Source organism: Cinclus cinclus, chromosome 1 (genome assembly GCF_963662255.1).
Source record: "Cinclus cinclus chromosome 1, bCinCin1.1, whole genome shotgun sequence".
NCBI lineage: Eukaryota > Metazoa > Chordata > Aves > Passeriformes > Cinclidae > Cinclus > Cinclus cinclus.
Window position 1 is genome coordinate 55,549,464 of NC_085046.1, and position 23,529 is coordinate 55,572,992.

Below are 23,529 nucleotides of genomic sequence, written 5' to 3' on the forward strand. Positions count from 1 at the left end.
TGGTTATCTTGGTGTAAAATTTTCCATTGTTTAAGTTTTGTCTTTTTAGCTATACTTTTCTGTTTAGCATCTTTTTCTTGTTGCTGCCTTTAAGTAATTTGGACTGACTTTTTTACTCAGAATGAAAAGTGTTTGCTAGCACCTTATTATCTACATGTCTTAAAAAAGATCCAGTCAGAAGCACTCATGAGAGCCTTAAAAATGTCAAAGTCAGCAATCCAGCAGTGGGCGTCCTTGGCACATGTATTGGCACACATTGCTGCTGTGGAGTGAGCACACAGCCCGAGACAACACAGCACAGTACAGCTCTGGCTGAGGCTTCCTCAAAGGTGACTAGCTTGGTAGTACCAAAGACCAGATTTTGGATGACTGAAGCACCTGCTACAGTGTCTTTGTTGCAATTCTTTGAATGACTGCTGTCATTAAAAGATTTTTGAGGCATCTGTGCACAAAAACATGGGAACGCCCATATCTAGGCACTTGAGTGGGATATTTTTGCACCAAAGATGTCAGAGACTTAGAGTCATGCTGTCATCATGGGCTCATTTTGCAGGAAAAAAGTCAATCATATAATCACATATATTGGAAAATAATGCACTTGACATCCTAATACTCTTGGATGCATGAGAGAAGCAGTTCATTTTAAAGGATTTTGGGATTTGAACTTCTATAATAAGTTTTATTTGCTGCGTGACTTCTGAGTGACTTGATACTGGAAGTAGGAAGTACAAATCCTGGTATGATTTCACAGAATCATAGAATGGTTTGGGTTGGAAGGGACCTTATAGATTATCTAGTTCAAATCCCCCTGCCATAGTCAGGGATGTCATTCACTAGACCAGGTTACTCAGAGCCCCATCCAGCCTGACCTTGAACACTTCCAAGGATGGGGCATCCACTTCTTTGGGCTACCTGTTCCAGTATCTCTCTACCCTCTGAGTAAATAATTTCTTCCTAACATGTAATTGAAATCTCTCCTCTTTCAGTTTCAAATCATTCATTCCCCTTTGTCCTACCAGTGTCTGCCTGTATAAAAAGTTGCTCTCCCTCTTTCTCAATAAGCTCTCATTAAATATTGTCAGTCCGAAAGGAGGTCTCCTCATAGCCTTCTTATCTCCAGGCTGAACAATCCCAGTCTGTCTTTGTAGGAGAGGTTCTCCATTTCTCTGAACATCTTTGTGGCCTTCTCCGGACCTGCTCTAACAGGTCCACATCTTTCTTGTGCTGTGAACTCCAGATGTAGACACAATACTCCAGGTGGGGATTTAAGCAAGTCAATTGAGCTTTATTATGACCTTCTGTCTCTTCATTTTAATATACTTCACAATTTGAGGTTTAGCATCATGCATTCATAAAAGAATTTTTCCTATTGAGCCTCCTTTTCATGCTCACTGGTGCTTCTTAGTCTTAGCTGGACCTTGATCTTTCCTGTTGGTTGTTCAAAGACTTGGAGGAACTGTGCCATAAAGCTGTTGAACTTGTGAATGGCTTTTATGTGCCATTTTATTTCACCTGCATGATAGTTTAATGTCTGCTATGTATCAGTGGTGTTTGTACTGATGAGACTGTGTGCTGTCACCCGTAGCTTTACTCATCTCATGCCCCAGTCTTGTGTCTCTTCCAGTCTCCTTAGCAATATATATTTGAGTTCTATACTTCATGGTTTTTGTTTAAGCTTTTGAGAGCTGTGAGGGACTTGAATGGTTTATGGGCCAGTTGTTATAGAAATCCTAAATCAGTCACCCATTCTCTACCCTGAGCTCTTTGCAAGTACCAGTGCTGATGGGGAAGAATAAACCTGGCTCTTCATGCAGGTGGCAAGGTGTCAGAGGTAGAAAGTAGTCCTGCATGAGAAAAAGAAAGTACCATACACTTCAGGTGGCTTGATGTAGTGATAAAGAGTAACTGGTGTACAGGAAGGGGAGGGGAGATTTTTGAGGTCTGTAAGCTGTTCTGCTGCCTAGCTGTCAGTCTGTGGCTGACAGAACTGCACATATCCTTCAGACACAGACATCTTAAAATCAGTCATGTAATTTCTTAAAAGCCATAAAACTATCCATCATCTTTCTGCAAAATTTTTTCATGAATAATGAAATAATTGAAGTGGAAGCTCTAATGGATTTCTAGCAATAACAAATACAACCCTTATGGCAGGGCAGATAACTTCTCTGAAGAACCTCAAAAGTAATATTAAAATAGAGCCAGACTAAGATGTCTCACCCCATCAAGAAAATGGAAATTTCTCCATCATTCAAGGCTAGATTACCCTGCAAGGGTGTGGGGAGACCCCACAGTATAGGAGTTCTACAGCCAACGTGCTGTTCCAGGTCTGTCTCATTCTCCATGGGAGCTTGAGTACATTGGGACTGTGATGGTAAAGAGTCACCTATCCTCCCACATCTCTGGTGTGCTTAATGGGAATGTTTCTGCACTGCCACCCCCAGGATCCCTATCACAAGGAGGCCTCTAGAATTTTTTTCGAGGCTACAGGGACAAGGGTTTTTCCCATAGAAATAGGGATCATTTAATTTGAGGAACTCCATCTTTAGTAACTAGATTATTTAGCAACATTTTTCCTAAGTGATTCAAATATGTTGGCACTTATAGTTATTAAATAAAGGACCCAATTACCAGGAAGTAGTACTGAATGAAACAATTGATACTAAATATAAATTTCTAACTGTTCGTCATCAGTAAAAATTCTTTTCACATTTCTTAGTACTTTTTATATTTCTTAGTAGTTTAATGACTTGCTTCTAACAATTTATATTTCTCAGTGATAGCAGTTAAAATCAGCCAAGAGAGAGAGCCTGCAGTCTATGACTGACACTAATCCTCTTAAATTTAGTGCTGAAAAAACGTATAAAGGGTATCAGTGTGTAAGAAATAATTCTGTATGGAAACCAGCCAAATAAAAAATCCTTGGACACTGTAAGTTTATGTCCAGAGGCATGAAAAAGACTGGGGATTCACTGGGTGGGTATTTACCTCTCCACTCACTTGGTGTATTGCAGTAAACCTGGTATATATGTAGTCAGAGGGGACAGGATGGATGATCTTAGCCTGGAAATTTCAGATTGAAGCCCCTGGCTGAAACAGCCAAATACTTTACTGCCCACATGCCTGACACTGTAGCTGGATTCAACTGATGTTTTTTACAGGAATGTGATGGAATGGAGGATTATCCAATTCTCAGGACAGAAAAAAATGCAAAAGTTGGTGCAGTTTTAATATAACTCAAACATGGCATATTAAGTGTGTTTTACTTATTCTCTTAAGCAGATATATGCCTGCGTCCTGTAGTACTTAGGAAAGAAAGTCTAGGAAAAGGTGTCAGTGTGGTCCATGACTGAGCTGAGTGCAAGCTGCAGGAAGGATTATCTAGCAGCTGTGCTAGCCTGCCTGCCACAGGAGCCTCTGCCACACAGTGCTTAAGGGCAGAAGGTCAGGTATCAGAAAGGATCAAGTGTGAGCAGGGATGAACAAACCCTCCTGATTTGTGCATTCACCTTGATTGAGAGAAGCAGCCTTCTTAAGCAAAACTCTGTTGGTTTTGGCTTACCTCTTTAAGTTGATTAATTTGCAGTGACATTGAGGATTTTAAATGAGTCCTGCCTGAAGATATGAGATGATCTATATTTTATTGTAATTTTGTATCTTCTAAAGCAAAAAGAAAAATCCTTTTTATTCAGGGAAACAATTTTTAATATGGAAATACATCATCCTAAGAATTAACCATGAAGGAAAAAAGGAAGAAATGCATCTTAATTCTTGTGCTATCCTAATAGTGTAGGATGAGCACTGTCATTAAAAGCTATCCCCAAGATAATTCCTGAAGAGATCAAATATTCTGGTTTGGCTCAGGACGTTTTGATTTAAGGGTGAAAGCTTGTACCCTCTAAACACCAGTATTTTCTTTGTTCTTTTTCTCCACCATGCCATTCTCTCTTTTGTACTCAAGGAGAGAACAGGCATGTACTTTCAGCTTTTTCAGTATCTGTTTTCCTATCCATTCCATAGGCCACCATTTTCTTATTAGGAAGTGTGCATTCCTGCATTTATTTTCCTGTCTTTTTACAGCATGTGTTTTGGGAGTGAATGACGGAATGCCAACTGATTAGATTAAATCTGCTTTTCTGCACATTCAAGTTTCAAATTAGTTTTCCATTTCTACTTGTGAATGTTTCTTTGTGCAGAAAACAAAAATATTGATGTTATTCCTAAATTTATTCACTGAGCAGTTAAATCTGAAGATCATACTTAGAAACATTTTCAAGATAGCAGATTTTGACTAGAGAAAAAATGTGCTTTTTAAAAAAAAAGTTAATACCAAATAAGAAATTCAAGTGTTGTTGAGATTTTGCAAAGAAATTGAAATAAAAGTTGTCATTTTAAAATTACATATTCTGAACTCTTGGAAAGTTAGGTGAGATGAGTTTAGTTTCACTGGATTCAGACCATATTCAACATCTAATGTATTCATGCTGTATTGAAATGCAAACGCAGTGCCTTCACTGAGGGTGATTTTTTTATCCATTGGGGTCAAACTGTTGTCACTGAAGATAGATTTAGAGCCTTTCTCATAATATAATTGAGGCTATTTTGCATTTAAGCCAGCTCCTCTGTGAATTACAGAGTGATATCCATCAATAGTCCCTGTTCTTGTTCCACCTGTGGTATCAAGAACTCCAAAAGTGACAGATCTGTTTGGCTTCACTTAGTCCTCTGCAGGCAACACCCTGTTGCAAACATAAATAAGCACTGGGCTCCACAAACTTCTAAACCTACTGGGTAAAAGATTCTTCATAAAACAGCATCCATTATAGTGCTCTCCCCAAGTTCAGGTATTTCTTTTCTGAATTTGCCAGAGGGAATAGCATAGTGGGTACACGTGACTGAAAATGAAGATATTTATCAACATTCTTGTAGTTTGCACTTATATGTTCCTCTTTCTGTCCAACTGCAGGAATGCAAGATGCCTCAAAGAAGCTTACAGAGTCTCTCCATGAAGTATATGAGCCAGACTGGTATGGACGTGAAGATGTGAAAATGATTGGGGAGGTAAGATGTATGGAAAGAGGGAAAAAGTTTTTTTGGGTGCAAATGGATCAATCTGAGCTGTTGAGAAGAAGTGTGCATCCAAAATTGACCTTAATCCTTCATGCCATGTTAAATCCTGTTTTCTCAGCATATAAATTTCAGATCTTGTGAAATGCAGCTCCTGCTGGCCAGATGCAGCACTTGCAGTGTCTGTTGTATGAACAAGCTGATAAAAGCTCCCACTGAGATAACGTCAGTGTGAGCAGAATTGGTCCTAACAGCATCTGACTGACAAGTTTGTACAAAGGTGTCTTACATGGAATTTTACAGTCAGGATTCTCAGTTCAAAAGAATGTTAAAAATTATCAAATCTGCTTATCCTTTTGTGCTGTGTAACAACTGTTGACCCAGTGGTACTGAACAGGATATCTTATGAGACACTTGCCTCCTTCTGAGAAGGATATGGAATTTAAAGGCAAATTAGACCTCAGGACACTATTTATTTTTAGTTTTTACTTTCCTCCAGTGGTTAGAGAAAAACAGGCTTTTCTAGACAGCATGGCAGGAATTTTACTTGAAATGCTCTGAATTGCCTGCTTAAAGAGCCTCAGTTCTGGGAGATGTCTGTCAGCAAGTGTGATGGTGGTGACAAGAAACTGCAAATGCTTGTTAATGAAGCTTTTAACCACCTGACATTCAGTTTGCAAGCCCTCCTGATAATATGGTTAACAGTAATCCTGAATACAGAGCAGGGTACAGATTATTTTTCTTCTCTATGGCTGCCTTCTCCTACCCTTCCCTGCTGCAAAGATTTTTGATTTTAAAACACCCAACTTCCAAACTGCCTAATTTAAGATACATCTTTTTGTTTGATTGGTTTGGGTTTTTTATATTGCTTTAGGTTAAACAGCAGGAAAATCTCATACTGCATCTTGCTGTAGCACCTTATCTTTTATCTGTAGACTATTAGATTTTGCACTTAGAAATTTGTAGTTGAGTGTGAAAGGACCAAAATTTGGCTCTTAAGCTCTATTAGATGTAAAGATAGGTGTGTTTTCTTTATAAGAGACTCATGGGCAATACATACAAAATCTCCTGATTTCTTTTTGGTAAATAATCACAAAGGTAGATTTATGCATCAATTAGAATGGCAAAAGCTCAGATAGAACTTAATCTGGCCACGTCTGTAAAGGATAATAAAAAGTGGTTTTATAAATACATTAATATCAAAAGAAGAACAAAGCAAAACCTCCGTTATTTGACATGGTGGGGGATATATTTACCAAAGATGAGGAAAAGGCTGAGGTACTTAACACCACCTTTGCCTCAATTGTCAGCAATAAGACAGGTCGTTCTCAGGACAGATGGCCTCTTAAGCTAGTAGATAGGGACAGGGAGCAGAATAGATCCCCTGTAATCCAGAAGGAAGCTGCTAGTGACCAGCTGAGCCACTTCAATGTTCACAAGCCTGTGGGAGCAGATGGGATCGTCCTAGGTTGATGAGGGAGCTGTCAAAAGAGCTCACTAAGCTCTCCATCATTTACTATCAGTCTTGGTTATCTGGGAGGTCCCAGACGACTTGAAGCTGGCCAGTGTGATGCCCATCCATAAGAAGGACCAAAAGGAGGATCCAGGGAACTACAGGCCTGTCAGCCTGACCTCAGTGTCCAGCAGTGTTATGGAACAGATCATCTTGAATGCAATCACACAGGACTTACAAGATGGCCTGGGAATCAGACCCAGCCAGCATGAATTTAGGAGAGGCAGGTCCTGCCTAACCATCCTGACCTCAATTTATGACCAGGTGACCCACCTGGTGGATGTGAGGAAGGCTGTGCATGTTGTCTGCCTGGACTTCAGCAAAGTCTTTGACACCGTCTCCCATGGAATAATCCTGGAGAAGCTGGCAGCCCATGGCTTAGACAGGAGCACCCTTCACTGGGTTAAGAGCTGGCTGGATGGTCAGGCCCAGAGAGTGGTGGTGAATGGTGTTGCATCCAGTTGGTGGCCAGTCACTAGTAATGTTCTCCCAGGGATCATGTATGGACCCAGTCCTGTTTAAGATCTTCATTGATGATCTGGATGAAGGGACCAAGTGTATCATTAGCAGATTTGCAGGTGACAACAAGTTGGCTGTGAATATCAATCTGCTGGAGGGTAGGAAAGTTTTGCAGGGTGACCTGGTCAGGCTGGATTAATGGGCTGAGCCCAGCATTAAGAGGTTTAACAAGACCAAGTGCCGAGTCCTGCACTTTGGCCATAAAAACTCCCTGCAGTGCTACAGGCTGGGGACAGAGTGGCTGGACAATGCCCAAGCAGAAAGGGACCTGGGGGTGCTAGTTGATTGCAGTCTGAACATGAGCCAGCAGTGTGCCCTGGTGGCTAAGAAGGCCAATGGTATCCTGGCCTGGATCAGGAATAGTGTGGCCAGCAGGAGCAGGGAAGTGATTCTTTCTCTGTACTCAGCACTGGTGAGGTCACACCTTGAGTGCTGTGTCCAGTTCTGGGCCCCTCAGTTTAGGAAGGATGTTGAGATGCTGGAGCATGTCCAGAGAAAGGCAGCAATGCTGGTGAAGGGTCTGAAACACAATTCCTGTGAGGGATGGCTGAGGGAGCTGGGTTATTTAGCATGGAGAAAAGGAGGCTCAGGGGGGATATTTTCACTCTCTACAGCTGCCTGAAAGGATGTTGTAGCCAGGTGGGGGTCAGTCTCTTCTCCCAGGAAACCAACAACAGGACAAGAGGACACAGCCTTAAACTGTGGCAGGGGAATTACAGGCTGGACATTAAGAAGAATTTTTTCACAGAATAAGTGATTGGGAATTGGAATCACCTGCCCAGGGAGGTGGTGGTGTCACCATCCCTGGAGGTGTTTAAGAAAAGACTGGATGTAGCACTCAGTGTTATGTTATAGTTGATAAGGTGGTGTTAGGTCATAGGTTGGACTTGATGATCTCAAAGTTGATCTGTGATTCCGAAATTCTGTGATCTCAGCCTAAAGTATGAAAGAATTATGTATCTATTCAGTTTAGGATATAAATGATCATTCCAAAAGGGATCCATTTAAAAGACCTTATACTGTATCCTAGGAAAGATGATGGCTTAAAGAATTCTTCAGCAATGTTGTTTGAGTCCATTAGCTTTCAGAAATTCTCCATTATTTTAATTTGTTCCAAATACCAATCAGCAAGATGCAAGGCAAACACACAAGACTGGCAGTTGCTTGCTATGATCTAATGCTGTGGTGCTTTGTAGACCACTGTGATTAAATGCTGTGTTAATAAATGAGGTATTTCTTTTAAACATGTTTAATAGATTCTAATAATTCGCTAGGGACTCTATTAGAATAGGAAATGAATAAACTGAAAGCTGGCATCACACAGCATTTATAATATGCCATATAGTAGGTTATGATAAACACTTGGGAATAGTTTTCCAGACTTGTCAGCGAGACTAACAGCCCTGAAGTCCTTACACCCATTAGCCTCCCTCCCATCAAAGGGAAGGATTTTAAGTGATTTAGGAAGTGTGCAAAGAAGGGGGGAATCAGGATGTTTGACATGTGCTAATGATTTGTTCAGTGGAGAACCCAGCACCTCAAGCACTATGTCTATGTAACAGGATGGCTTCTAGTAAGGAATCTCACCCATTGAGCCCTTGTCACATGAGCTGCATTAATATGTTCTTAAAAATCAGAAAACTACAGAGGGTTTCTGCTGGTGACTACCCCAGAGCTCCAAAAAAGGACTGGGGAAAAACACTGTACCTTCAGGCCAGAGGAGGGTGGTGGGGGTGCAGATTTTGCTTATTTTGCCAGCTGATGTTAGGATGTTTCCTGTCATTCCAGTTCTCCAAAAGCCCAAGCTATAATTCTTGCCTGCATCAGCCATTTCATCAAATGTACCTTAATGGCATAAAAAGAATGAGACAGAAAGGCCTTCCCCTTTATTTTCTCTTCTGTTTTTTTGTTGTACTTCCTTTCTCTGTAAGTGAGGTTCATCATCAGTGAACACACTTAGACACAAGAGCTAGGTCAGGTTCAAATTCTGTGTTAATGGTCCTCAGGGACCTGAAACCCTGAGGAACAGCTTGAATGCATCACATCCTTATTTTCACATAGCAGTTACTATTTGAAATAATGAAAACACAAACTAGTTATTAAGTTTAATCTTAGTCTGTTGTGAATTGAACTTGAAATATCAAGGTATTCCTTTTCATTCACTTTATGCTTTTATTTATTTCCATAAAGAACATTTTAAAACTTCAGAAAGATTAATCTTTGCCAATTACATTTGTATTTCTCCTAGGTTTAGAGTGCAATTAAACTACTAAGAACATTTTTTCTCCTTTCTACCTTTTTCAGAAATGTGATGAACTTTGGGAAGACTTCCATCAAAAACTGGTGGATGGGTCATTATTAACGCTGGATACATATCTAGGACAATTTCCTGATATCAAAGTAGAGTAATGATTTTCTGTAAAGGACAAGTTTTAAAGTTATCTTGAGTTACAAAATAAATTGAAAATTAGATTACAATCAAAATAAATTAAAAAGGGTGGGAGGTGGAAGTCATGCTCTCATGTAATGTAAAAGATATTGTTCTGTAAGTAAATTCCTAACATTAGGCAGGGCTGATTTTCCAAGTGAACTAAAATATTTTTCACGCAGTAGTACTTGGAAGTAAAATAGCCTTTGTAGAGGAAACCTTTATGATTTTTATGCTCCTGTTTCTTTGGAATGAGGTAATTTTACCCAGCTTCAATAAGGACACATTAAGTTCTTCAGCTGTTAAAATGCCAGACAAATTACATGGAAAGCAGGCTTTCTGTTATTGGCTAGGTGCACCTATGAGTATCTTTCCTTTACCTAAGCCATGGTTGCTCTCTTTTAATTAGTTACAAAAAGATTTTGTAATACACATCATAAGAGAATGTTATACAAATACTAGCCTCTGCCAAATGCCTATCTGGTGTACAGTTCAGAGAGATACCTGCTAAATAAAATGTGTGAGGATAAAGAAGCACTGTGGGTGAGAGATATTTATTTTATATTTTAATATGACTGTATAGGCATAAATTATTTATTTTTTTTTTTTGTGTTGGTTTATAACTGAGTGGGTAGCACACAGTTATCCTTTGTAATTTACATCAAGGGCTAAAGAAAAAAATAATCTAAAAATACTAACATTAGTGATATACAGTCCTAAATTCACTTTAAAATCAAACTGTGCTTATGCCCTCTCAGTATGAGGATTTTACATTTAATATATAGTTTTATAAAGTCTTTATCAAAGTATATCTGTATCTTGAACTCCAGTATTTCAGGTATGTATCAGAACAACTATATGAAGAAGTATATTTTAGCATTTTTCCAACTCTAGAAAAAATGCATTAATTGTTGAATTTTTACGGTAAATATAAGGGGAAAAGGTAGTGTTACCATGAGTTTATCAGGTTCACTGATTCTAGAGAATGCGACAAGTCTTATGTAAAACTGATACCTCAACTCTAAGGCCTATAAGCCCTACACCCATGAAAACCCTTTCCAAACTATCTGTAAATTGATCCCTTATTTAAAATACTGTGATTAGTTTGTCTTTTTTACCATTTCCATGTTGCTTCTACATGACGTAATAATTCAGATATGAACAACAGAGAAGAGAGAATAAAAATATGTCAAAAACTAAATTAACAACATAAGTAAAATGGGTTTTTTTAAAACTGCTCCTCATATTTACTTTCTTTTCTACCCCTGTACAGACTCGCATTGCAAAACGAAGCAGAAAGCTAGTGGACTACGACAGTGCAAGGCATCATCTAGAAGCCCTGCAGAGCTCAAAAAGAAAAGATGAGGGCAGAATCACCAAGGTAGCACAATCAGAAACATGCTGGCAGAAGACCTGGGGAGATTGGGTGGCATTTTTTTCTGTACAGAGACAGAGCACAGAATTTCTCTTCCTTTTGGTCTCTTAGAAATATTTATATCTCTAAGAATAAATGTGTATTAAGTACTTTGGTTCATGTGGTAGGCATGCTCATCCTCTTCCACAAAGGAGTTCTGTTTGAGACCTAACTTGCTCTCTTGGTGAGACTGAGGGGACAGCAAATCCTGTATTGGCATCTCTGGTGTGGGACTGAGTATCATTGTTTGTTAATAAAAATTTTGAAAGTCCCACCAAGAAAACCACGCAAAAATAATTTTGGTTTTGTTATGTCATAGTGATTTTAGAAGTCACCTGTTTCATTTTGGTTTAGGCAGAAGAAGAATTTCAAAAAGCACAGAAGGTATTTGAAGAGTTTAACACTGACTTGCAAGAAGAGTTGCCATCTCTGTGGTCACGGTAAGCCTAGAGAGATGCTGATGTGCAAGACCTTACATGGGGAGTAAGGAAAGGGAATCAGAGGATTTTAATGAGCTGATAGAAAATGGATTGCTGGGTTCTCGAAGGTTCCCTCCATTACCTTTTTGAAATAATAAAAAGAGAAACGTATGCAAGTGCTCCAAAAATATATGTACTGTAAGTGTATTTATTCTTATTTCTTTCAATGTATGTTGGCACTTAAGATTGATTACCGTATCTGGATTCTGAGGTGCAAAAAGTTTCCATTTTGTGAGTAAAGAATTATGCTAGAGCACAGAGTAGTCTGTGGTGATTTGGGTCTGCTTATAGGTCATTTTTTATTATAACTACACCAGAAGACACATTTTATAGTTTTGCGCTGATTGTGTTATGATGTTAAATGATTTGATGGCATAGGTCATTCAGTCAAGATGTTTAGTCATGAATTGTGTTTATACAGCAAATGCAGACAATATGAATGGGAGAACAAAAGCAGTAGAAAAATAAGCATCTCATTAGTCTGTTATGTTCTTTAACAATTAACAATCTGGAGTGGAATAGTGAAGTATCCCTTGTCTTCTCTGCCTTCTGAATTAAATCCTGTTAAGTTTCAGACCAGTAGAGTATTTTCCTGCTGTGTTTCTGCCTATTTCAGTGTAAACCTTCTTAGCATTTCAAGATACTTGTTTTATGGACCTACTAAAAGTAAAACTGCATATGAATGACTTAATCTAAGGGTCCTTTAGAAAGCAATTGCTTATGGAGTCCTTTATTTCAGTTATTAAAATTCTTCAGAAAGAAAATATCTATTGAGTTGACATTTTGCAGGCTTATTCTTATTCCAAAGATAATTTTTGTTAATAAAAGTTGGGAGAACTTATACATGAAAGTTTCAAATAGGAAAAAGAATAAAACAAAACCTAATGATTAAATAGTTCTGCATTTCTACTTTCAAAATGCAGAAGTATGTAATCATTCACCCCAAATAAGCAGATTCTTGACTACATGCACAGAAATATCTAGTCTATATTAATTTATTTTTTCTTACGTACATGTGGAAGTGTTTCAGAGCTGATCTTGGGACACCCATGCCTGGGCTGTACTGACTTGTATAGATTAAAGCTGACCCCAGACACAACTGTATCACCTTGATGCTGTGATAAGATTTGGACACAGGCTCACACAGTGCTGGAATGGTACCTTTCTCCTTTTGAGAAATGGTTGCATGCCATCTGGTGGGAGATGGATGCCCAGAGCATCTTGCCTTCCCTGTGCTTGTACTGCACTTGTGACCATCCTTTTCCATTCTTCTTTAAAAAAACATGAAGACATCTGATGTGAAGTACTCGCAACTTGGTTGACTGGACAGTGCAAAATGCGTATTTTAACACTGAAGGAAATAATCATGAACAAACTAGTCTGAAATTTTGACATTTGATCATTTGCTTTGCTGAGAGTAATAGTCAAGAATGTTGCTTGTAGTCCAGAAAACAGTTAATTAATCTGCCTTTGTGGCCCTCCCACACATATCTTTTATTCTCTTTTTCCTTTCTTTGTGCCATCCTTCGTAGACGAATTGGCTTCTATGTGAACACCTTCAAAAATGTATCCAGCCTTGAAGCCAAGTTTCACAAGGAAATAGCTTTAGTGAGTAAAACTAACTATCTCATGTATAATGGATTATGATATGCATGAAAGTTAAAAAATGCAGTTAAAAATGTCTCATAGTAAAAACCTAGCAGAGGCACACATGAGAATTTGCCACAGATCCAGATTGATGGTATAATCATCATGTTTATTTCTACTTGCCATATTTATTCTCTCCTTAAGGTAGGAGGAGACCCTACTATTTTGGATTGCAGTGCATTATTGGTTCTAGCACTAAATTCACTATTTTGATTAATTTACTGTTGCCTTCAGTATTTTTGTTGAGTCCAATTGCTAAGCACCTCTTTGCTTTATCAGTACAAGGAAAACATGTCAGACATTCCCTTGAAGTCTGCTATATGCATTGTCAGCAGTGCAGTATTTTGTTAGGGAAACCAAGGAGTTTCATTAAGGATCTTTTGAATGTACCTGGCTAAATAGTAGTGAATTATCTATAGCAGCCTTTAAATTGGGACCAAAATTTTTTTTGAAAACTTGCTTTACTGAAGCTCTGTGAAAATTTGGATTAGATTTTTTGGGGGAAAACATGAATCTTCTTGGGTGCCCATGTTGCTTTAAAACTTCAGATTACTTCTTTCATCAGAGCTCACATAGCAGTCAGTCACACTTATGAACTTGTTCTCTGAAAAACAGCTCATGTTTTTGAAGAACTGGTGTTATCTTTGGTTCTATGGATTTTGATGGGTTTCTGTTTAGGGTTTTGCTATACAGGGCACTGAGGATTTTTTTGAAGGTTTTATACTGTAGCATAAGGTTATCAAGTTATCATTTATCATACTAGATTTATCACCTGTGTTTTTAATTATGACTGTAGTTGTTCACATAAACTCAAGCAACTGTTTTGTTTTCACAGTTATGTCACAAACTGTACGAAGTGATGACAAAGCTGGGGGATCAGCATGCAGACAAGGCCTTCACCATTCAAGGGGCGCCAAGGTGAATTTATTGCCTTTTTATTGAGTTGCATTGTTGTAGGCTTTGTGGGTTTCAGCATACGTAGTAATCACCTACACCATGTGTAGTGGTTGCTGCATAACATGGTAACAGGCATTATTTGTTCAGGATGGTAGGTGAAGGTATCTGGGATGAAGTTCTTTTCAACAGGAGTAAAGATGCTAAGCTTCCTTCCTTGCTGACTATTTTTCTAGAAAGTCCTTCCAAAAACAAAAAAATAATGAAGGCTGTTTCAATTTAGTCAAGTTCATTCTAGACTGTTACATCAATGTGCACCAACTCAGTGTATAGGTCATTTATTCCTAGATGCTTAGTTTACAGCAATGTTGCTAACTCTCATAATTTGTTTAAAGCCTTGAAATATTGAGACATGTTTTTAGCTCCTGTTATTAGGTGAGAATCCCAACCTTTGAATGTCAGCTTTTATCTCTTCTACTTATGGGGAAAAGTAACGGTCTGAGGATGCATCATAAAAGCAGAAAAGCTGAAATAAAGAGAATGTCATGAAATACCATATTTTTAAAGACTTTCAAGCAAAGCCTTGTTTTAAAGCACAAAACCAAAAGGAGTTTAAAGTCAGATGGTGCTTTCTTAAGGTCAGTGGATGCCTGTATGGTATTTCTTATTTTTTTCTACATTTCAACAAATGTAGCCTTTCTGCCATAATTTTATTTCTAATACTGATGTGCAGAAAAGGTTGAAAGGTGAAACAGTGAGACTTATCAAGACACAATGATATTTAGAGTTAATATATAAAGCCTGAATTTCCATTTAATCCCAACTAGTCAGAAGCAATCAAAACAATTTACAGCTTTTCACATCCCACTCTAAGGGAAACCGCAGGGGATTATTTTTAATGGACTTCTTGGGCAAAATCAAACAAGGCAAATATTATATCTGGGAGCTGTTTATTGATGAAGAAGGATATGTGGGGAGGGGCAGGGATAGGCAGTTAAGCAGAGAAGGGAAAAGAAAGGAGGCCAGGGATGGTCAGGAGGTCAGACGTTACCACCTGAATCCCGCTGGCGTCCATCGGCAGGTGATGCACGCGCTTGCTCTCACGAGAGCGGCGCCCATGGCCACAGCCAACAGGGCCCCATGTCGATGCAAAGCAGAGTAGAAGGAACAGGGGAGATAGTCAGGGAAGAAGCAGGGAGCAGGGCCCAACCCCGCCAAACCCCCAGACAAGCCCCCAAGACAGGACACTGAGACAGCGGGGAGCGGTTGAGCCACGCTTAAATGATTTTGTAGGCTCAGGCTCCTCCCATAGTCCTCTCCTTTGAGGACCATCATTGGGTAGTCAGGGGAGTTTTCCCAGTGGTTTCCTCACCTGCAGGGGGAGTCTCTTGCAGCCCAGTGGTGGGAGTTTTGTCTGCCCTGGTCGTCTCTATTTTCTGTAGGGGTTGCCTTCTTAGGGGCAGTTAATATCAGTAGTCTCCACCCCTCATGTGTGCTAGCCACCTTCTGCACGTGCCACATGTTAGGGCTCAGCCCATGTAGAAATTTTCCACCAAGTGTCAGAAAATTGGTTTATAACTCAAAAAGCCAGATAATGTTGAGGTGTCAATTAAAAATTAAATTGGTTCCTCACGTAGCTACAGCTAATTCACCCTCAAGAGGGAGGTAGATTAGCAAACAACATCTGCCTCAAAAATATGGCAGATATTCCTATATTTGTTTTAATCTCAGTTTGGAAGAACAGAGAACATAGAATGAAATACTGAAACTTCTGACATAGTACAAAATTCAGAACTACTTTATAAGCACATCACTAGAATTTGTATTTTAGATTATTTCAGTGATAATCCATGCTCGTATATTACATATTGCCTTTGGAGCTGTTAACTTTGGCCCACCTAGGATGGACTCACAAACTGGACTATGTTTCCATAAAAGATTTGTAAAACACTTTAATGCAAAGTAAAATAATGTAGTGTTAGAAGATTTCAAGCACTTTTTGTAAACAATGGCTGTTTTTATCCACCCATGTCTTTTAGACCATGTCCAGCATGTACATTCTTGTTCCCACAGAATTATTCATTCCATCATTGAGAGAAAAAAGCAACATTAATTTTCTATGCATATTACTAGATGTCATTTAATGTAGTGTGAACTTACTTTAAAAAACTTTCTAAAAATCCATTCCTTCAGTTACTTTGTTACTGTCTTTTGCAGCACTATTTGCAGAGCCATGTGTGAAAATCTGAATAGGTTTTTACTTCCCTTATTAGTGATGATACTCTAAAAGACTCACAAGTGGGTTTCATGAAATAAAACAGCTTTCCATTTTGCATGTGTGATAAATTGATGCTAGACAAGTACAGTATTTAATCTTTCTTTTAAAAAACTGCATAAAAAGAAACATCTTAAAAACTTCTGTGCTGCTGAATATCTTGAAGGCAAATATTGTACCTGGGACATAGATTTCTTAATGACTGCTTATTTTTTCTTTTTTAATATTTCCACAGAAAGAGGTGGTGAGTGTGAGCTAAGTTTGTCCTTCCTAAGAACAGTTTTTCTTGTGTTAGCATTAGGATCATGTTTATGCTGTGGTCTCAATCAGGTAGTGCTTCTCCTCTCCCTGAGGATGTGTAGGAGTCGCTCTTACTGAGTACTGTGGTTGTTGAATACTGTAGTTCATAGCCTCCCTCACTGTAAGCTTTCAGTGTTTCTAGGTAGCTTAATATTTTCTCAGTGTTTGCACCAGGTCCTTTCATGAGAAGGGCAGATGCTTTCTGACTTCATCAGATATTTTCTTAGTATCAGCAGAGCTCTGTTGAAGTCACTTGACTGCTGCTTGTTTATAACTCTTGTGATTTGTCCTTCTAAATAGTGATATCTTTATAATAATCTTGGCTGCAATTTTTTTTTTATGTTGAAACCTTTCTGTCCTTGCTGAGCTAAAATTACTTGCTAAAATTATTCATTATCATGCCTTCCTGTGTTTTCTTTATCTTTAGTCTTTTGTTCCAAGAAGTATGTGAAATGAAGACATTTCACATTCTATAATAGTTATAAATTTATAAGTGAAATAGTATTTCAAGTACAGAATCTGAAAAAATGCAGGTACTCTGTTTTCTTCAAGTTACAATGATTAGGTAAACAAATGTTCAAAAAATCGAGATCATTCAAAATTAAAACTTCCTTTGACACTGAATTTTAATTGCTTTTAATTGCAATTTTATATTTATTCACTATATAATGGCTTGGTTCATCTCCAGTGTGTGCTCTCTTTGTGAGCACTCACATTCCATCAGGGATGAAGGTCAAGTATTGCATCAGATTTTCAAGGTAATAAAGTCAGCAAGATATATATGTCCTTGCCATTCCTTTGCTTCTGTCTAGTGATTCAGGTCCACTCCGCTTTGCAAAAACACCATCACCACCAGAGGAGGTCTCTCCCCTACCTAGCCCTACTGCTAGTCCCAATCATATGCTGGCACCAGCATCTCCAGCACCAGCCCGACCTAAGTCACCCACACAGGTAAGGAGACACCAGCAGAGGCACCTGGCCTGTTGTGCAGTGAAAGATAGCTGAGATGATGTACGTGGTGGATTTTGCATCTAGGCTGAGTGACTGAGGGATGGCAGAGAGGCCAGTGGTTCTGTTGCAATCTGTTCTGTTCATCACTTGTTCATCCCTGTGTCACAACATGAATAGAAAATGGTTTTTGTATTAGGGGAATGAAGAAAATTTTAGGTGCCTGGTGAAGTGGTGGGACTTGCAGTGACAAAGCAAAACACTTCTTAAAAAGTTGCACTGTCTCTAAGGACCCATATACCAGCAGTGATAGTTTGGAAAGCCTGTTTCTAAAACCTCCATGTGATTTTTTGTACATTATATATTTCTGGTCTTCATTCATCTTCAAATTTATGCTGACCCTGGGAAAAATTAGCCAGTATCACTGGTCTGGCCAATTTCTAAAACAATGAAAAATAAAGCTAGCTGAAATACTGCTCTGCTAATTACTTATAATGAAAGTTTTATTGGTTGTTTTAAACACTGATTGGAAGTTTTGACACTGTTGTAATCAGTGGAGTAATTTTTGTTCTTACTAGTATTGGTAAAATAAGAATTGGTTTCATTCATCAGTTCCTTCTGTAACATGAGTTGTATATGATACTTCATGTACATATCAAAGACTTGTGTTGATGTTATGGGTGTTTTTGGAATTGGGATAGCTTCGGTGCTGATTGCTGTTTCTATTCTGTCTGTATATCAGAAGAAAGTAAATTTTTTATCATGTGAGCATGCTTATTTTCTCTGGTCTCCCAAAATGTGACAACTCACTGTCTGATTATTCAACTGGTAGGACTTAGCCTCATTGGTGCCAATACCAATGCACTATACCACCTGAGGATTTTTTTGTGGATTTATTTTCTTGGGTTTTTGATAGATTTAAAAATTATCCAATAGTGTTTGGTATTACTCCAAGCAATTAGTTTGTCATAGTTATGTGAATCTGGAGAGGAGGAGAAACGTAGTAAACTAAGCAACTTTGAAGTGCTGGAGTTCCCAGAGATGATATGGTCTTAGTATTAAGTACACTCTAAGGCTGGCAACAGTTGGGCAGGGACAAAATCCCAAAGCTAAACACAGATGAACTCAAGAAGCCAAAAAGGCTGCAGAGGCATTGTTTCTGTGCAGTATCACCCTTCCAGCTATGGGCTGCATAGAACAGCTAGTGTCTTGCACTGTGTGCCTGTCTTGTATCAAAGCTGGAACCTTGAGTTTCAATTACTTTGAAACATAGGGTTGTTTCAAAAATGTTTATTTCAAAGCATTTGGTGGTGGACAGCTAAACAGTTCCTTTCAATACATGGCTTATTCCCATGGCTTATTTAGGCTGAAACAGCCAAAGTAAAAACCTAAGACAATTTGTTTAGGCCTAGCTTAAAGGTTTTCTTTTATCCCTGAACTAGTCTGTGACATTTTTGTTGTCTACCTAGCTGAGGAAAGGCCCACCAGTCCCACCACTGCCTAAACTCACACCCACGAAGGAGTTGCAACAGGAGAACATCATTAACTTATTTGAAGACAACTTTGTCCCAGAAATCAATGTGACAACCCCATCACAGGTAAGCTTCAGTGAATTCTGTAGAGGTACAAACTTGTAATCACACTAAGTTCTCCAAGACAGTGCCCCTGGGGCTGATCTTCATGGGGAGAGTGGAGGGGTGCACAGGTACAAGGCAGAGGCACAATTACCACTTTCTGTTATCGTGAAAGAGTTACACATATGGTGTTTTGCCTTTGAATAGGTTACACATAATCACTCAAAAGGGCTAACACTGCTAATATATTGAAAAAAAAGAACAATTTCCTGAGAGGTTTGCCTGAAAATACTGTGATACAGACATGTTTGAAATTTAAGTGCATCCAGGTTGCATTACTAGCTGAGAGTAGATCTAAGGTTCTTTTTTTTAATGCTTAGCATCTCAAGTGGAACTTTACAGAGATCCTTCATTACTTCTGTTTTCCTTCTCAAAATCATTAAAAGTATTCCTTCTTTCTGTTGAATGTTTTTTTTAAAAATGAAACTTGGCTGGTTTTTACAGTATAAAAGACTGTTTCAGCTAGATGATTTATTCACTTGGCTTTGCTCATAGAAATATCAGCTGCACAGCAGAGAAGGGATCAAAATTCATTTTATCTTATGACATTTTTAAAAGTTGCATATAATAAAGAGAAAAGCTAGAATTGTGCAAAATAAGTACTTAAAATTTGTATTCAGCTATTCAGCTTTTATATAGTTATAGTGATTGCCAGATTTTTCAATAATGGACCTTTTCTTTCATGGTAATTGCAACTCTGAAATCTAAGCCTGCATCTGATAGATGGGAGAGAAATATGTAGATGTGAAGCTTTTGCAGAATGTTTAGGAATTTCTGTTTTCATTTGAATCATTGGTTCTAATTCATTTGACAGCAGAGGAGAACGAAGGCACAGCAATGAGAAATGTATTTTATACAATTTGAACATGAGATGCTTTGTTTTCTTGTGGTAGGGAGAAACAGGCATTGCTGTGTATGGAGACCTATTTGGAAAAGCCTTCTTTTTAGTCAGGTCTCCATGCAATTAAAAAATTAAAGGCTACTCCCAGAATGCAGCTGCTGGTAGACACTCTTTCTGTAGGGAGATGACAGTTCTGTTGCATCACTGTACCCTGACTTCATAGGAATTAATTACTCCAGGAGCATGAGGCTTGAAATCTCTGGTCAGAGCTGGTGTAACCTACACCTACATATGGGCCCCTGCATTAAATACTGTGTCCAACTAACATGTATACCTCAGGCCATCCAGGGAATCAGAAATAGAACTGGTTTGCTTTTCCATTAAGAGATGACACTGGAACAAGGCTTTAAATTAGTGTAAGTCACATTTCCAGAATCCTTATAGCCTTTCTGTGAGAGATTAGCATGGAAGTGGAATGGAATGGCCTGATAAAAGTGTGCATGCTTCTGAGAACTGAAATCTTTTCCTCATCTCTCAAGGAAAATGGATCTTCCTTTAGTGAGTGATTTATGTCCGTCTTTCTTCCACAGTCATTGACCAGGGAGTATCCTAAGCTATTCCCTGGCCACCTTTTCATCAATCATCTGCACTTCTTCCACAAAACCCACCACCATCACTAAAGCATCCTTACTGCATCTGAGTTGTCTGAGTATGTACAGACATACCCAAATAATGTGATGTATGCTTGTGTATGTGAACCAGTTAAGGAAATTATATAGCATGAAATCCACAGGAAATATGGATTTACTCTTGGTGTTTATGGCTCCTTCTATACTCCCAAAGCATGGAGATTTGTTGAGCAGCATGGAGAAAGCTGTTAAACCTGCAGAGCCTGCCAGTGGTACAGGGCTTCCCAAGGGACCACCACTGGTGTCCCCGACACTGCTTATGCAGAGGCACAAAACTAAGACTGATGAGTAGAGCTTTGCTGCTTTAATGCAATCTTTTGGAGAGGATTACAAACAGGTCAAACACTTTTGTTTCTTGAAACACAAATATCCTGTAATTGTTGTTGTCCCTTCTTTATCAAGTAATACTGATGCATTCGCTGCATTAGCACAAGACGCTGAAAGACAGTTCTGCTTGATGCTGTTGAATATTTGTGCACTGATTTAACAAGTGACTCACACATCGTTATAAAAAATTGATTTAATTACTGCCTAGTAAAAGAAATAGGTGAGAAGATGGAATATCTGGGTGACCAGATAAAAGGGTCATTCAGAAATGCATGTTCCTTGCTTTATTTCTTCTGTTCTTCACATCCCATTTCTCCCAGTGTCCAGCTACTAGCTTGGACTTTGTAGGCCTTTATATGCCCTTGCAGATACATAATGTGTCTGAATGTGCCTGACAGCTCTAAAGTGAATTGTCCATAACTACTAAGGCTATTTTAAGGCTTGTACAGACTGTGTACAGAGAGAGGGTAACAGTTCTGGTAGTCCTTGAAGGTTTCTTGTGCCTTCTTCATTTCTTGTCTATACCTCTGAGAGGTACAGCCTTGCCTGTTTCAAATGTTTAATTTATTCATGCTTCATCATGCTGTGGTGGAATAAATACAGGACATTTGGCAGACCCTCCTGTCACAGCTTTGTCCCTTATTGAGGGATTTCCTGAGGTTCCTGTTTCTCCTGCATCTCCCTGTAATGTGGTCTTAGGTACTGTGTATGTTTATTTGGGCCTTTGTCACTAAAGTTAAGATGAATGTGCTCCTCATTTTGATCCAAGGGTCATGAGTACATAACTTTTGCTATCAGTGATTAGTACCCTGTCACTTCCAGTACCTTAACTGTCATCACTCATGGCCTAAGTAAGACTCCTGTTCATTTGATTAAGTCCTCAAAGGTAGCAACTTCATTCTCAAACCTCAGTGAAAGGTAATTATCTTTTATGTCTCCATCCAATTCTGATTATATGCCAGCAAATGCTGTTGTTTCATCAGGTTGTATGACCATATGAGTATAGGTGCCTCAAGGACATATGTGATGAAATCTAAATACACTTGATGGAAGGCATGAGAGAATGAACATTATGTTGGCTACTGGTGGGAATGGTGGGTTTGACTTTTTAAAGTGTGAGACTGTAATACTGGCTTCAGTGTGTTGGACCAGTTATCTGTCATCACCAGTGATGCAGAAGGCCAAAGAAATGAGATAAATCAAGGCAAACAATGTTGGTACTCTTGACACCCCCTTCTACTACAGTCTCTCAACCTCCAGTCATTTGCTGCTCTGAGGCTTTCTCAGCATGATTTCTATGTATTTACTAAGCCTCAACAGACTAGTTTGCCACAAATTTATTCAGTCTTTCAGCATGTGTATATTTTTCACATTCATACTACCTGAAGCCAAGGAGGTGCCCAGCTGGACCCTGTGCCATGTGGAGCAGCACCACTTCTTTATTTTACATTTACTCCCATCAACTTTTGCTGCCTTCCTGCTTTGGAAGAATGAGGGAGCAGCCAAAGCCCTGTGCCTCTCACACTGGTATAGACCCTTCTCACACCACCCCTAGCACACCTCTTACAGACTGAAGAGTTCTGGGTCACTCTGTCTTTCCTAATGTGGGAGCTGAGGAGCTATTTTGACCATGTTTTCAGGTGACTCAGAGAGTTAAGGTGTTTTGTGGCATAACAGAAGCCATTAATTACCTAACTTTGAAGATCTGTTTACCAATAGTAACACTAATTTGAAATGTTTATACTCTTAAATGTTTTAATGACAGAAAGTCTTTGATCATTAGCTTTATTATCATTGTCATCATCATATTATTAACTCCTAGTTTTGCTGGATTTGCTCCTGCCATCCTGGACAAGACTTGCCCTGTCATACAAGTTTTCCTCACTATTTACTGAACAACTAGCAGTAGGCAGTACTAGCCTTGTTAGCAAGACCAAGATGCTTGCCTAGAATATTTACAGTTAATGATAATTAAATCTCAGCTTCAGTTTCACACTAATTAGTATTTTATGCTGAAGCACACTAATTGTTTATTCAGGATATTTTACAGCAGAAAAGACCTGTAGCCCACTGATCATGTGTATGTATATATATAATTTTATACTGACCTCACAGGCCTTGCCTAATTTAGTAATTGCAAACCTAAAAGGCTCTACCATGTAGTCCAGTTTAATAAGAGCTTATCATAGAATCATAAAATGGTTTTGGTTGGAAGAGTCCTTAAAGATCATCTAGTTCAATCCCCCCTGCATGGGACAGCTCTCACTAGCCCAGGCTGCTCAAAGCCCCATCCAACCTGGCTTTGAATACTTTTAGGGATGGAACATCCACGGCTTCTCTGGGCACCCTGTTCTAATACCTTACTATCAGATGTTTCCTAAAGTTTAGAGCTAAAGACAGCATTAACTGTAAATTGGTTTACATGCTCAGAATTAAAACAATTCAAATGCATTTAGATCCTTCTGTATTGGCTCTTTACTAATATTTGTATTTGGGGAGCAATTAACTTATTTGAATGTATGGACATTGGGTGCTGTTTATGTAGTTTTAACTT

At 38.8% G+C, this 23,529-nt stretch overlaps 1 protein-coding gene across 3 annotated transcripts in view; it reads left to right on the forward strand.

Annotated features, from left to right (window-relative positions):
• AMPH (amphiphysin) overlaps window positions 1-23,529 on the forward strand; it is a 127,124-nt gene that overhangs the window by 75,680 nt on the left and 27,915 nt on the right. For all 3 annotated transcript variants that reach the window (XM_062498195.1, XM_062498187.1, XM_062498203.1), the window contains exons 4-11: window positions 4,967-5,061; window positions 9,404-9,499; window positions 10,801-10,908; window positions 11,296-11,381; window positions 12,953-13,028; window positions 13,903-13,985; window positions 17,349-17,487; window positions 18,954-19,082. In XM_062498195.1, coding sequence (XP_062354179.1) covers window positions 4,967-5,061; window positions 9,404-9,499; window positions 10,801-10,908; window positions 11,296-11,381; window positions 12,953-13,028; window positions 13,903-13,985; window positions 17,349-17,487; window positions 18,954-19,082 — 812 coding nt within the window. The remainder of the gene's footprint in view (window positions 1-4,966; window positions 5,062-9,403; window positions 9,500-10,800; window positions 10,909-11,295; window positions 11,382-12,952; window positions 13,029-13,902; window positions 13,986-17,348; window positions 17,488-18,953; window positions 19,083-23,529) is intronic.